The sequence below is a fragment of the Babylonia areolata genome, chromosome 23, assembly GCF_041734735.1.
Source record: "Babylonia areolata isolate BAREFJ2019XMU chromosome 23, ASM4173473v1, whole genome shotgun sequence".
In the NCBI taxonomy this organism is placed as follows: domain Eukaryota; kingdom Metazoa; phylum Mollusca; class Gastropoda; order Neogastropoda; family Buccinidae; genus Babylonia; species Babylonia areolata.
In genome coordinates this window covers 956,266-968,710 of record NC_134898.1, presented here as the reverse complement: position 1 = coordinate 968,710, position 12,445 = coordinate 956,266, and the positions used below count along the sequence as shown (strand labels likewise).

Genomic DNA, 12,445 nt, shown 5'->3' with positions numbered 1-12,445 from the left:
TAAATTGAACAGCATCATAATCTGTGGGTAAAAAACAAAACATTTGCTAAGACATTTCCTATTTTTCATGACACATATACACCACATTGTGACCATTCAAACATCTCTCTTTTTCTGCTGCTCTTCAACAGACACACGCACACACACACATGGAAACCCAGACATACATGCAGCGTACTGACCAATGACAGAGGGATATGTGGAGGGCGGGGTGTCTGGTGTGACTCCGGCCAGAGAGGGGCAGTAGGACACCAGGTCCATCAGGATCTCTCTCTCTGCCAGCCTGTAGTCCTCTGCATGTTGCCTGCACACAGCACCACAATGTACACCACACAGCACCACAATGTACAATGTACACCACACAGCACCACAATGTACACCACACAGCAACACCACAATGTACACCACACAGCAACACCACAATGTACACCACACAGCACCACAATGTACACCACACAGCAACACAATGTACACCACACAGCAACACCACAATGTACACCACACAGCAACACCACAATGTACACCACACAGCAACACCACAATGTACACCACACAGCAACACCACAATGTGCACCACACAGCACCACAATGTACACCACACAGCAACACCACAATGTACACCACACAGCAACACCACAATGTACACCACACAGCACCACCACAATGTACACCACACAGCAACACCACAATGTACACCACACAGCAACACCACAATGTACACCACACAGCAACACCACAATGTACACCACACAGCAACACCACAATGTACACCACACAGCAACACACTGTACACCACACAGCAACACCACAATGTGCACCACACAGCAACACAATGTACACCACACAGCAACACCACAATGTACACCACACAGCAACACCACAATGTACACCACACAGCAACACCACAATGTACACCACACAGCAACACCACAATGTACACTACACAGCAACACCACAATGTGCACCACACAGCACCACAATGTACACCACACAGCAACACCACAATGTACACTACACAGCAACACCACAATGTGCACCACACAGCAACACCACAATGTACACTACACAGCAACACCACAATGTGCACCACACAGCAACACCACAATGTACACTACACAGCAACACCACAATGTACACTACACAGCAACACCACAATGTACACCACACAGCAACACCACAATGTGCACCACACAGCAACACCACAATGTACACTACACAGCAACACCACAATGTACACTACACAGCAACACCACAATGTACACCACACAGCAACACCACAATGTGCACCACAAAGCAACACCACAATGTACACCACACAGCAACACCACAATGTACACCACACAGCAACACAATGTGCACCACACAGCAACACAATGTACACCACACAGCAACACACTGTACACCACACAGCAACACAATGTACACCACACAGCAACACAATGTACACCACACAGCAACACCACAATGTACACCACACAGCAACACAATGTACACCACACAGCAACACAATGTACACCACACAGCAACACAATGTACACCACACAGCAACACCACACTGTACACCACACAGCAACACCACAATGTACACCACACAGCAACACAATGTACACCACACAGCAACACAATGTACACCACACAGCAACACCACAATGTACACCACACACCAACACAATGTGGTGGTGTGTCCATCGAGATCGATGATGACCATCGTTGTCATCCAGATGGGGGATGGGGGGAGGGTGGTGGTGGGGTGGGGGGAAGGATGCTCATGAATCTATCTGTGAGTGCGCAGATGGCTGAATAGTCCAATCTGCGCACGAAATGTTCGCTGACAGTTGGGGCAGACAAAGACAGGCATATCATTGTCAGGGAGCTTGTTTGCCCGTGACTTTCTGGCCTGCCTCTTCTGAACAGCTGCAGCAGTCCTGTTGGCCTCGCACAACTTGGCGCCTTTGTGCACAGCAGCGCGCCATTTGTTACGGTCCACTGCAGATTCCTCCCAGGAGTCAGGGTTGATATCAAACGCTTTCAGAGAGACTTTCAGAGTATCTCTGAAGCGCTTCTTCTGACCTCCGTGTGATCTCTTCCCTTGTTGCAGCTCGCCATAGAAGAGCCTTTTGGGCAGCCGATGGTCTGGCATGCGCGCCACATGTCCAGCCCAGCGAAGCTGGGACTGCATCAGGATGGTGAAGATGCTGGGAAGGGTGGCTTTTGCGAGCACCTCTGTGTCTGGGGTCCTGTCTTGCCACTTGATGTTCAGTAGCTTCCTGAGGCATGTTGTGTGGAAGTGGTTCAGCTTCTTAGCATGTCGTTGGTACACTGTCCAAGTTTCGCAGCCGTACAGTAGTGTGGGGAGAACTACTGCTCTGTAGACCTTTAGCTTGGTCTCAAGACTAATGCCTCTTCTGTTCCAGACATTAGCATTGAGTCTACCAAAAGTTGCACTTGCTCTTGCAATCCTGACATTCACTTCATCGTCGATGGTCGCATTTCGTGACAGTGTGCTGCCAAGGTATGTGAACCGCTCCACCGCACTGAGTCTCTGACCGTTGACTGTGATGTTGGGCTCAACGTAGGGTTTCCCTGGGGCTGGCTGATGGAGAACTTCAGTTTTCCTCGTGCTGATGGTAAGGCCGAAATTCCTGCTGGCAGTGGCAAACTTGTCGACGCTGAGTCATGTCAGCTTCAGATCCAGCATTGAGGGCACAGTCATCAGCAAACAAAAAGTCTCTGATGATGTCTGTCATGACCTTCGTTTTTGCTTGAAGCCTTCTGAGGTTAAACAGCTTGCCATCTGTTCGGTACTTTAGGCCGATTCCAACATCGCCATCTCTGAAGGCATCAGTAAGCATTGCAGAGAACATGAGGCTGAACAGCGTTGGAGCCAGGACGCAGCCTTGCTTGACACCATTTGTGACAGCAAAAGGAGCAGATGTTTCGCCATTGTCCTGGACTCGAGCCTGCATGCCTTCATGGAATTGGCTGACCAAGGAAATAAATTTCCGAGGGCATCCGTACTTGGCCATGATCTTCCACAGTCCCTCTCTACTCACGGTGTCGAAGGCCTTAGTGAGGTCGACATAGGTGGAGAACAGATCAGCATTTTGCTCCTGACATTTCTCTTGCAGCTGCCTTGCAGCAAACACCATGTCGGTGGTTCCGCGCTCTTTCCGGAATCCACACTGGCTCTCAGGCAAATGACCTTGGTCAAGGTGTGCTGTGAGGCGGTTTAGTAGGATCCTGGCAAGTATCTTGCCTGCGATGGAGAGCAAGGAAATGCCCCGATGGTTATCACAGGCTTGCCGGTTCCCCTTTCGCTTGTACAAGTGAATGATAGATGCATCTTTGAAATCCTGGGGGATCGTCTCTTCTTTCCACATGAGTGAGTACAGCTGATGAAGCTTCTCAGTCAGCACAGTGCCTCCATCCTTGTAGACCTCTGCTGGTATGGAGTCTGAACCAGGTGCTTTGCCACTGGATAGCAGACGGATTGCTTTCTGGGTCTCAAGAAGTGTTGGTGGATCGTCCAGTGCTTCGTTGGTGGGGACTTGTGGGAGACGGTCTATGGCTTCATCATTTATGGAGGAAGGGCGATTTAAGACACTGTTGAAGTGCTCAGCCCATCGTTCGAGAATGTTCTCCTTCTCGGTGATCAAGGTATTCCCATCTGCACTGAGGAGGGGGGATGATCCTGAGGATGTGGGGCCGTAGACTTCTTTTAAGGCATCATAGAACCTCTTCATATCGTGCCTGTCAGCATATCCCTGGATCTCATCAGCTTTGTCACTCAGCCACTTATCCTGCATCTGGCGTAACTTTTGCTGAACAGTCCTGCGGATGGCATTGTACGCATCCTTTTTTGATGTGGACTTTGGGTTGCTCAGGTGGGCTTGATGCAGACGGCGTTTCTCATCCAGAAGCTGCTTGATTTCATCACATGTGATGAACACAATGTACACCACACAGCAACACCACAATGTACACCACACAGCAACACAATGTACACCACACAGCAACACCACACTGTACACCACACAGCAACACCACAATGTACACCACACAGCAACACCACAATGTACACCACACAGCAACACCACAATGTACACCACACAGCACCACAATGTACACCACACAGCGTACACCACACAGCACCGCAACACAATGTACACCACACAGCACCACAATGTGCACCACACAGCAACACAATGTACAATGTACACCACACAGCAACACCACAATGTACACCACACAGCACCACAATGTACACCACACAGCAACACCACAATGTACACCACACAGCACCACAATGTACACCACACAGCAACACCACAATGTACACCACACAGCAACACCACAATGTACACCACACAGCAACACCACAATGTACACCACACAGCAACACCACACTGAACACCACACAGCAACACAATGTGCACCACACAGCAACACCACAATGTACACCACACAGCAACACCACAATGTACACCACACAGCAACACCACAATGTACACCACACAGCAACACAATGTACACCACACAGCAACACCACAATGTACACCACACAGCAACACAATGTACACCACACAGCAACACATCATACACCACACCACAATGAAACAGTTCTGCATGTTGCCTGCACACACAGCAACACCACAACATACATCACACCTTGGATGGCCACAGTGAACTTACACGGCTGACTTACCAGAGGACGGCCACAGGGACAGCTGACTTATCAGAGGATGGCCACAGGGACAGCTGACTTACCAGAGGACAGCCACAGGGACAGCTGACTTATCAGAGGATGGCCACAGGGACAGCTGACTTACCAGAGGATGGCCACAGGGACAGCTGACTTATCAGAGGATGGCCACAGGGACAGCTGACTTACCAGAGGATGGCCACAGGGACAGCTGACTTATCAGAGGATGGCCACAGTGAACTTACCAAAGGACGGCCACAGTGAACTTACCATCCTTAACTCTCTCCATACGAACAGCGAAAGAGACGACGTTAACAGCGTTTCAGCCCAATTACCATCATCAAAATATTGCAAGCGGAAGGCTCTTATACTGAAGAGGTGAATGTTGACAAAGAATACCACAATTCTGACGACGGAAGCTAAAGGTTGGGTCATTCAGACACCCACTGGACATCCGAGGGGTCTGTGTAGAGGAGAAGAGAGGACTGGCCGTACTGAGTGAGTTAAGGACGGCCACAGTGAACTTACCAAAGGATGGCCAGAGGGCCGGTGAACTCACCAAGTGCAGTGCTGGTCGTTACAGGTGCCCTTCATGTCGTAGCGACACAGCACTCGGTTGGGGTTCACTTTGTGTGAGAAGGAGGCGGAGGTCAGCGTCAGGCCTTCCCTGGTGCGGTAGTAAGGGCTGAACCTGGAAGGCACACAGGTCACCTCATTTCTCACACTGTGCGCGTCCGTCTGTGCTTGCTTTAATTCATGCATAACCACGTGTTGTCTGACTGACTGCGTTGTCTGAGTCATGTTGTGTTGTCTGAGTCATGTGTTGTCTGAGTCATGTTGTGTTGTCTGAGTCATGTGTTGTCTGAGTCATGTGTTGTCTGAATCATGTGTTGACTGAGTCATGTTGTGTTGTCTGAGTCATGTGTTGTCTCTGTCATGTTGTGTTGACTGAGTCATGTTGTGTTGTCTGAGTCATGTGTTGTCTCTGTCATGTTGTGTTGTCTGAGTCATGTGTTGACTGAGTCATGTGTTGTCTCTGTCATGTTGTGTTGTCTGAGTCATGTGTTGTCTGTCATGTTGTGTTGTCTCTGTCATGTGTTGTCTGAGTCATGTGTTGACTGAGTCATGTGTTGACTGAGTCATGTTGTGTTGTCTGAGTCATGTGTTGTCTGTCATGTTGTGTTGTCTCTGTCATGTGTTGTCTGTCATGTCGTGTTGTCTCTGTCATGTGTTGACCGAGTCATGTTGTGTTGACCGAGTCATGTTGTGTTGTCCGAGTCATGTGTTGTCTGAGTCATGTGTTGACTGAGTCATGTTATGTTGTCTGAGTCATGTGATGTTGTCTGAGTCATGTGATGTTGTCTGAGTCATGTGTTGTCTGAGTCATGTGTTGTCTGAGTCATGTGTTGACTGAGTCATGTGTTGTCTGAGTCATGTGTTGTCTCAGCCTAACATGGCTCAGCAGCCATAATAAGCAATCAGTTTTTTTCCTGTTTTTTCTCCTCTTCTTTTTCTTCCCTTGAAAAGAGGACTCTTTTCTTTTACAACATGTACATAACAATGAAAATAACAAAGTTACATTACAAACTGACCAATATACAGACACATGATACAACAAACTGCCAATACACATTGCTGTTTCCTGTTTCAGACAAGAGCATCTCTTTGACAATGCTATTGAAACCTGAATCACCTGTAGGCCCTGAAGAGCAGCAGAGGACTGGTGTAGGCCAGTCTGGCACTCTCCACCGCTGCCTCTTGCTTGCTCTGTCCACACCCGGCTAACACCACTTTGAGGCCCACAATCTGAAACACATTCCCTTCCTTCAGACCTCAGGTGTTGCTGGGAGCAAGACGAATCTGCTACATACACATCCTGAACACAGCAGTGAGTAAAGCCATCTGTGGTCAACACAGGGCAAAAGGCTGTAAATCACTCACTCAAACACTGATATCCACAGAGGCACACTCAAAATCATGCCACACTCCAGTCTTGTGCAAACAAATACAAATGATTATTTTATAGAATTGAAGACTGCTATTCATACAGTATATACACACATACACACAAACACAGCGGAGCTTGAAACAGGACAACAAAACCTGCTTACAAGTAGAAATGCTCTCTCCACTTCTCTGCTGGACAACTACTTGACCAAGTCCAAAAGAAAGGATGGGGAGAGGAAAATTAGACCACATGCACACTTTCCCAAAAAGGCCAGCTCTACGTCATCTCAAAATGTGGCAGCCGCATATACTTCCACACCTATATTATTATGGGAAACACTGAGACCAGCTTTTGTTATTAACTATTGTGATCAGAAAAAGGATGAAAATATCAATATCACAAAAGCGAATACAAACCACCATCCATATGAACAGTATCAAAACCACCTTCAGGTGTTTACAGATGGTTCAATGCCTGAAAAGGAGTAATTCCTGCACTTAAAACTGAAAGGTCATTAATCTTGGAAGTAAACTACTATCTATATTTACAGCTGAACAAGTAGTAGCTTTAATACTTGCGTTGGAATATCTGATAAATCTACCGGTAACTACATTAGAGTAGTTTTATTGGCTGAGTCAAAATTAGCCTTACATGCATTAGGATCGTTTGATATAAAAACTCGACCAGATCTTATCAAAATATATCATTTATTGCACATTCTATCAGCCACTGAAATTTGCTGCTGGGTACCTCTCATTCTGGTATTTCATACAAAAGGAAATGAAATGGCCGACAGAGCAGCAAAAAATGGTGCACAAATAACAGGGAATACTTTTGAAATAGTTATCCAACAATCAGTTTCAGAATGTCACTGACACCTCCAGTCTTCAATATGGAGCAGACGTCAAGCTAGTACTGATGACACAATTTCATACCCCACAAAATGATGGATTTCCCACCGTACCATCACAGACTGGTAATTGCTCTGGGGTCTCTTAGTCTTATAAGACTCAATGCTTTTAAGACAAAAGTTTAGCAAAAACGTTTATTATGTATGTGGCAAACAGATCACATGAAATCATATTTGTTTTGGTGTGAAAATGCACTGAAATGATTGTCAGATTACTTCCAAAGTTATGTAAAGATAGGAAATTTTCAGAACAAAACATAAAAGAAATGTCTAACCTACTGTAGTCAACTGGAATTGCTGAACCCCTGTTATATAGTCCTATAGGAGTGTTTCTATGATGTGACCTACTGATATTTGGTTTTATTTCTTTTATTGTTGTTAATGTTGTTAATTGCTGTTAGTGTTTCACAGACATCTACAAATTGTTGATTCAACTGTTCTAGTTTATCCTTTCCCTTTGTATCTCCCTTTAACCACCATCCCCCCACCCCCATCTTACACACACACACACACACACACACACACCCTTACATGACACATCTAATTTCATTCAAAGTGAAAAGATGTTAAACAAAAGAAAGAACACACACACATACACATGACACGTCTAATGTCACGCAAAATGAAAAGATCTTAAATTAAAGAAAGAACACACACACACACGACACGTCTAATATCACTCAAAGTGGAAAGATGTTAAATTGAAGAAACACACACATGACATGTCTATTATCACTCCAAGTGAAAAGATGCTGAATTAAAGATAGAACACACACATTCACACATGACATGTCTAATATGTATATCACTCAAAGTGAAAGATGTTGAACTAAAGAAAGAGCACACACACACACACACACACACACACACACACACACACACACACACACACATTCACACTAACACATGACATGTCTAATATCAGACATTAAATATAGAAAGAACACACACACACCCACACACACACACGCACGCACACACACACACACACACACACTGACCGGGGAGCAGGGAGGGCTCAAGTTGTCCAGCATTTTCAGGGGCTGGTACGTAGGTGTGGACAGCACCTTCTGCATCTTCTCCCTCTGTCACACAGTTCATGGTCATTTAGTCTCTGTACCCTCTCTGTCACACAGTTCATGGTCATTTAGTCTCTGTACCCTCTGTCACACAGTTCATGGTCATTTAGTCTCTGTACCCTCTCTGTCACACAGTTCATGGTCATTTAGTCTCTGTACCCTCTCTCTGTCACACAGTTCATGGTCATTTAGTCTCTGTACCCTCTCTCTGTCACACAGTTCATGGTCATTTAGTCTCTGTACCCTCTCTCTGTCACACAGTTCATGGTCATTTAGTCTCTGTACCCTCTCTCTGTCACACACAGTTCATGGTCATTTAGTCTCTGTACCCTCTCTCTGTCACACAGTTCATGGTCATTTAGTCTCCATAACCTCTCTCTGTCACACAGTTCATGGTCATTTAGTCTCTGTACCCTCTCTGTCACAAAGTTCATGGTCATTTAGTCTCTGTACCCTCTCTGTCACACAGTTCATGGTCATTTAGTCTCCATACCCTCTATCTCATACAGTCAATACAAAACAGCAAAAAAACAGTATCTCCACAATTCAGCCTGAAGACCTTCCCAGGAACAGGGACCAATGCATCTTCAATGTGCAACAAAACCGGATTTGGACATCCAGTGTACGAGCTTCAAACTACCCCCCCCCCCCACCCCCCCATCCCACCTGGATTTTACCATCGGGTCACTGTGGACTGGCCTCCAGTGATCTCCTGGCTTCAACAGTGTCACATCAGTATTGGCCCCTCCCAGCTTGGAGGGGGTGGTGGCTCAGTTCTGACTGGTTGAAATTCACCCTCAGGGGCCATTCCAGACCACTTTACACTGACCCTGACCTTAATCTGAGCTGGCCAGGTTTGACCACGGAGTAAAAAACAGCAAACTGGCTGCGACACTGGCAATGATCTGACGCACACAGGTCACTGCAGTCAGATGATAGTTTAACACACAGCAAATCATGTTTCAACAGAAGACCACAGACAGATCATCAAGCGGTCTGTCCGTCTGCTGCTTGTTGTGAAATTTCTGTGGCACCTGAATGAGACACATGTGACACCATCAGTCACACATGACACTTTGAGGTGCACCGGGTTGAAAGGGCACAGTGCAAGAATCAAAATCCCCTGGGGAAGAAGAAAGCAAGAGAGAGAGTCTTGTAACAAAGATGTTATGGAAAATAAATCTGTGTTGCATGTGAACCAACACAAAAGAAACCACCGAAAGGCTTGATTTCAAACATTTGACAGTGTGTGCATGGAAGGAGACAGTGGCAGGACAGAATGAAGAGAGGGAAAGACTTTGACAGTGTGTGCATGGAAGGAGACAGTGGCAGAAGAGGACAGAATGAAGACAGGGAAAGACTTTGACAGTGTGTGCATGGAAGGAGATAGTGGCAGGACAGAATGAAGACAGGGAAAGACTTTGACAGTGTGTGCATGGAAGGAGATAGTGGCAGGACAGAATGAAGAGAGGGAAAGACTTTGACAGTGTGTGCATGGAAGGAGATAGCGGCAGAAGAGGACAGAATGAAGAGAGGGAAAGACTTTGACAGTGTGTGCATGGAAGGAGATAGTGGCAGGACAGAATGAAGAGAGGGAAAGACTTTGACAGTGTGTGCATGGAAGGAGATAGTGGCAGGACAGAATGAAGAGAGGGAAAGACTTTGACAGTGTGTGCATGGAAGGAGATAGTGGCAGGACAGAATGAAGAGAGGGACAGACTTTGACAGTGTGTGCATGGAAGGAGATAGTGGCAGGACAGAATGAAGAGAGGGAAAGACTTTGACAGTGTGTGCATGGAAGGAGATAGTGGCAGGACAGAATGAAGAGAGGGAAAGACTTTGACAGTGTGTGCATGGAAGGAGATAGCGGCAGAAGAGGACAGAAAGAAGAGAGGGAAAGACGACAACAAGAGAGAAGAGAAAGGGATGAAGAGAAGCAGCCACCGCGGCGAAGTTGTCAGCGTCACAGACAGACAACTGGGAGGATGCAGAGTTGATCCCCATCACAGACAGACAACTGGAGGATGCAGAGTTGATCCCCATCACAGACAGGCCTGTGGCCAGCCGCTCTCCACAGCTGAGTGCTGTGGGCCCCAGCAGGACTGGAACCACTCAGTGGAGGGTCATCCTTACTGCTCAGAGTGCTGCTCAAACTTCATTGCTAACACTGCATGTGGCCTATCTCTCAGCCTGCTTGATGCCAGGATGTAACACAAGAGTACAGCCTTGTCAAGCAGTCCCAAACCTAAATGGACCCCTATCGTAGCATCTTCACCATTCCCATCATCCCCAATGATGTACAGAAATACAGAAAAGATAATGTCCCAAAGATAAGCTGTTGGAAAGAAACTGAATCCATATGCCCTGTGTGGGGAGTGGAGGATACAATAACAATGCATGCACATTGAATCACAACTTCAGTCCAGCAAAGTCAACTTAAACAAGTAAAACACACGACCACACACACAACACACATCTGCATGCAGGTGTGCATGTGCACACACTAACAACAATATACTAGGAAACCAATCCGACTTGAGCAGACAGACAGGTACACTGCACACACACAGAAGGCAGTGCTGCTTACAGCCTCTCACCTGAATCCTGCACAGGTTGCTGAGCTGAGAGCCTGACGGCATTTTGAACTCTGCCACCCCTTTCCTGGCGCCCTCCCTCCCCTCTGCCCCCTGGCCCCGGTCCTGCAGGGGGCGCTGCTGTCCCAGGATGAGGGTGGGCTTGGGGCTCTGTGTCATGTCCAGCAGTGAGCGGCGGTGTCCTCGCTGGGCCAACACCACCTCCACAGGGTCCAGCTTGATGGACTCCAGGGACGCCAGTCGCTCGCCCCGCTTCCTCCCACCCTCCTCCTGCTGCCCCGCCTCCGTCCTGCTCTCCCTGGTGGCCGTCACGCTCCGCTCCTCTCCTGCTGACACATCAGCTCTGATGGTTAGCCTTGTTTTATTATTGGTATTATCATTATTCTTTTTATCATTATCATTGATACCTGTTCTCTATGGTCTCCGTCACACACCACTGGCCCCATGCTGACACACCATCTCTGATGGTTAGTGTTATTTTATTAGTAGTATCATTATCATTCTTATCATTATCATTGATACCTGTTCTCTATGGTCTCCGTCACACACCACAGGCCCCATGCTGACACACCTGCTCTGATGGTTAGTTGTTTTTTTTTCTTAATTATTATAACTTATATACTGCCTACCTTCAGTCAGAGACCAAGCTCTGAGCGCTTTACAAATACACAGTCATTTGCACAACAGGCTGCCTATCTGGGCAGAGCTGACAGACAGCTTTTATTTTTCCCTGTCATCCAGTAAGCTTCAGTCACAAGCATGTTCACATGTGTGTATTTGTTCCATGACAGCTCTTGCTGCTGTGGGTTCTTTTATGTGCGCTAAGTGGATGCTACACTTGAAACCTTGGTTTATCGTCTCATCCAAATGACTAGTGTCCAGGCCACCACTCCAGGTCCAGCAGAACTGGAGAAAATTCTGGTAAGTGTGGGATTCGGGCAGAACTGGAGAAAATTCTGGTAAGTGTGGGATTCGGGCAGAACTGGAGAAAATTCTGGTAAGTGTGGGATTCGGGGATCCCATTCCCTCAGACTCTCTCCTCACTAGGCCGACACATGTCCACTAAGTCACCACTGCATTTCTGACGCCAAAGTGGGGGGTAAGTCACCATTGCATTTCTGACGTCACTTCAAAGTGGGTGGTAAGTCACCATTGTATTTCTGACGTCACTTCAAAGTGGGTGGTAAGTCACCATTGCATTTCTGACGTCAC

At 47.1% G+C, this 12,445-nt stretch overlaps 1 protein-coding gene across 2 annotated transcripts in view; it reads right to left on the bottom strand.

Moving 5' to 3' along the window:
- The window catches only part of LOC143297838 (uncharacterized), an 88,379-nt gene that overhangs the window by 46,984 nt on the left and 28,950 nt on the right, over positions 1-12,445 (bottom strand). For both annotated transcript variants that reach the window (XM_076610357.1, XM_076610356.1), the window contains exons 14-18: positions 11,237-11,559; positions 8,562-8,645; positions 6,396-6,508; positions 5,262-5,393; positions 183-304 (exon numbers count right to left, since the gene is read on the bottom strand). In XM_076610357.1, coding sequence (XP_076466472.1) covers positions 183-304; positions 5,262-5,393; positions 6,396-6,508; positions 8,562-8,645; positions 11,237-11,559 — 774 coding nt within the window. The remainder of the gene's footprint in view (positions 1-182; positions 305-5,261; positions 5,394-6,395; positions 6,509-8,561; positions 8,646-11,236; positions 11,560-12,445) is intronic.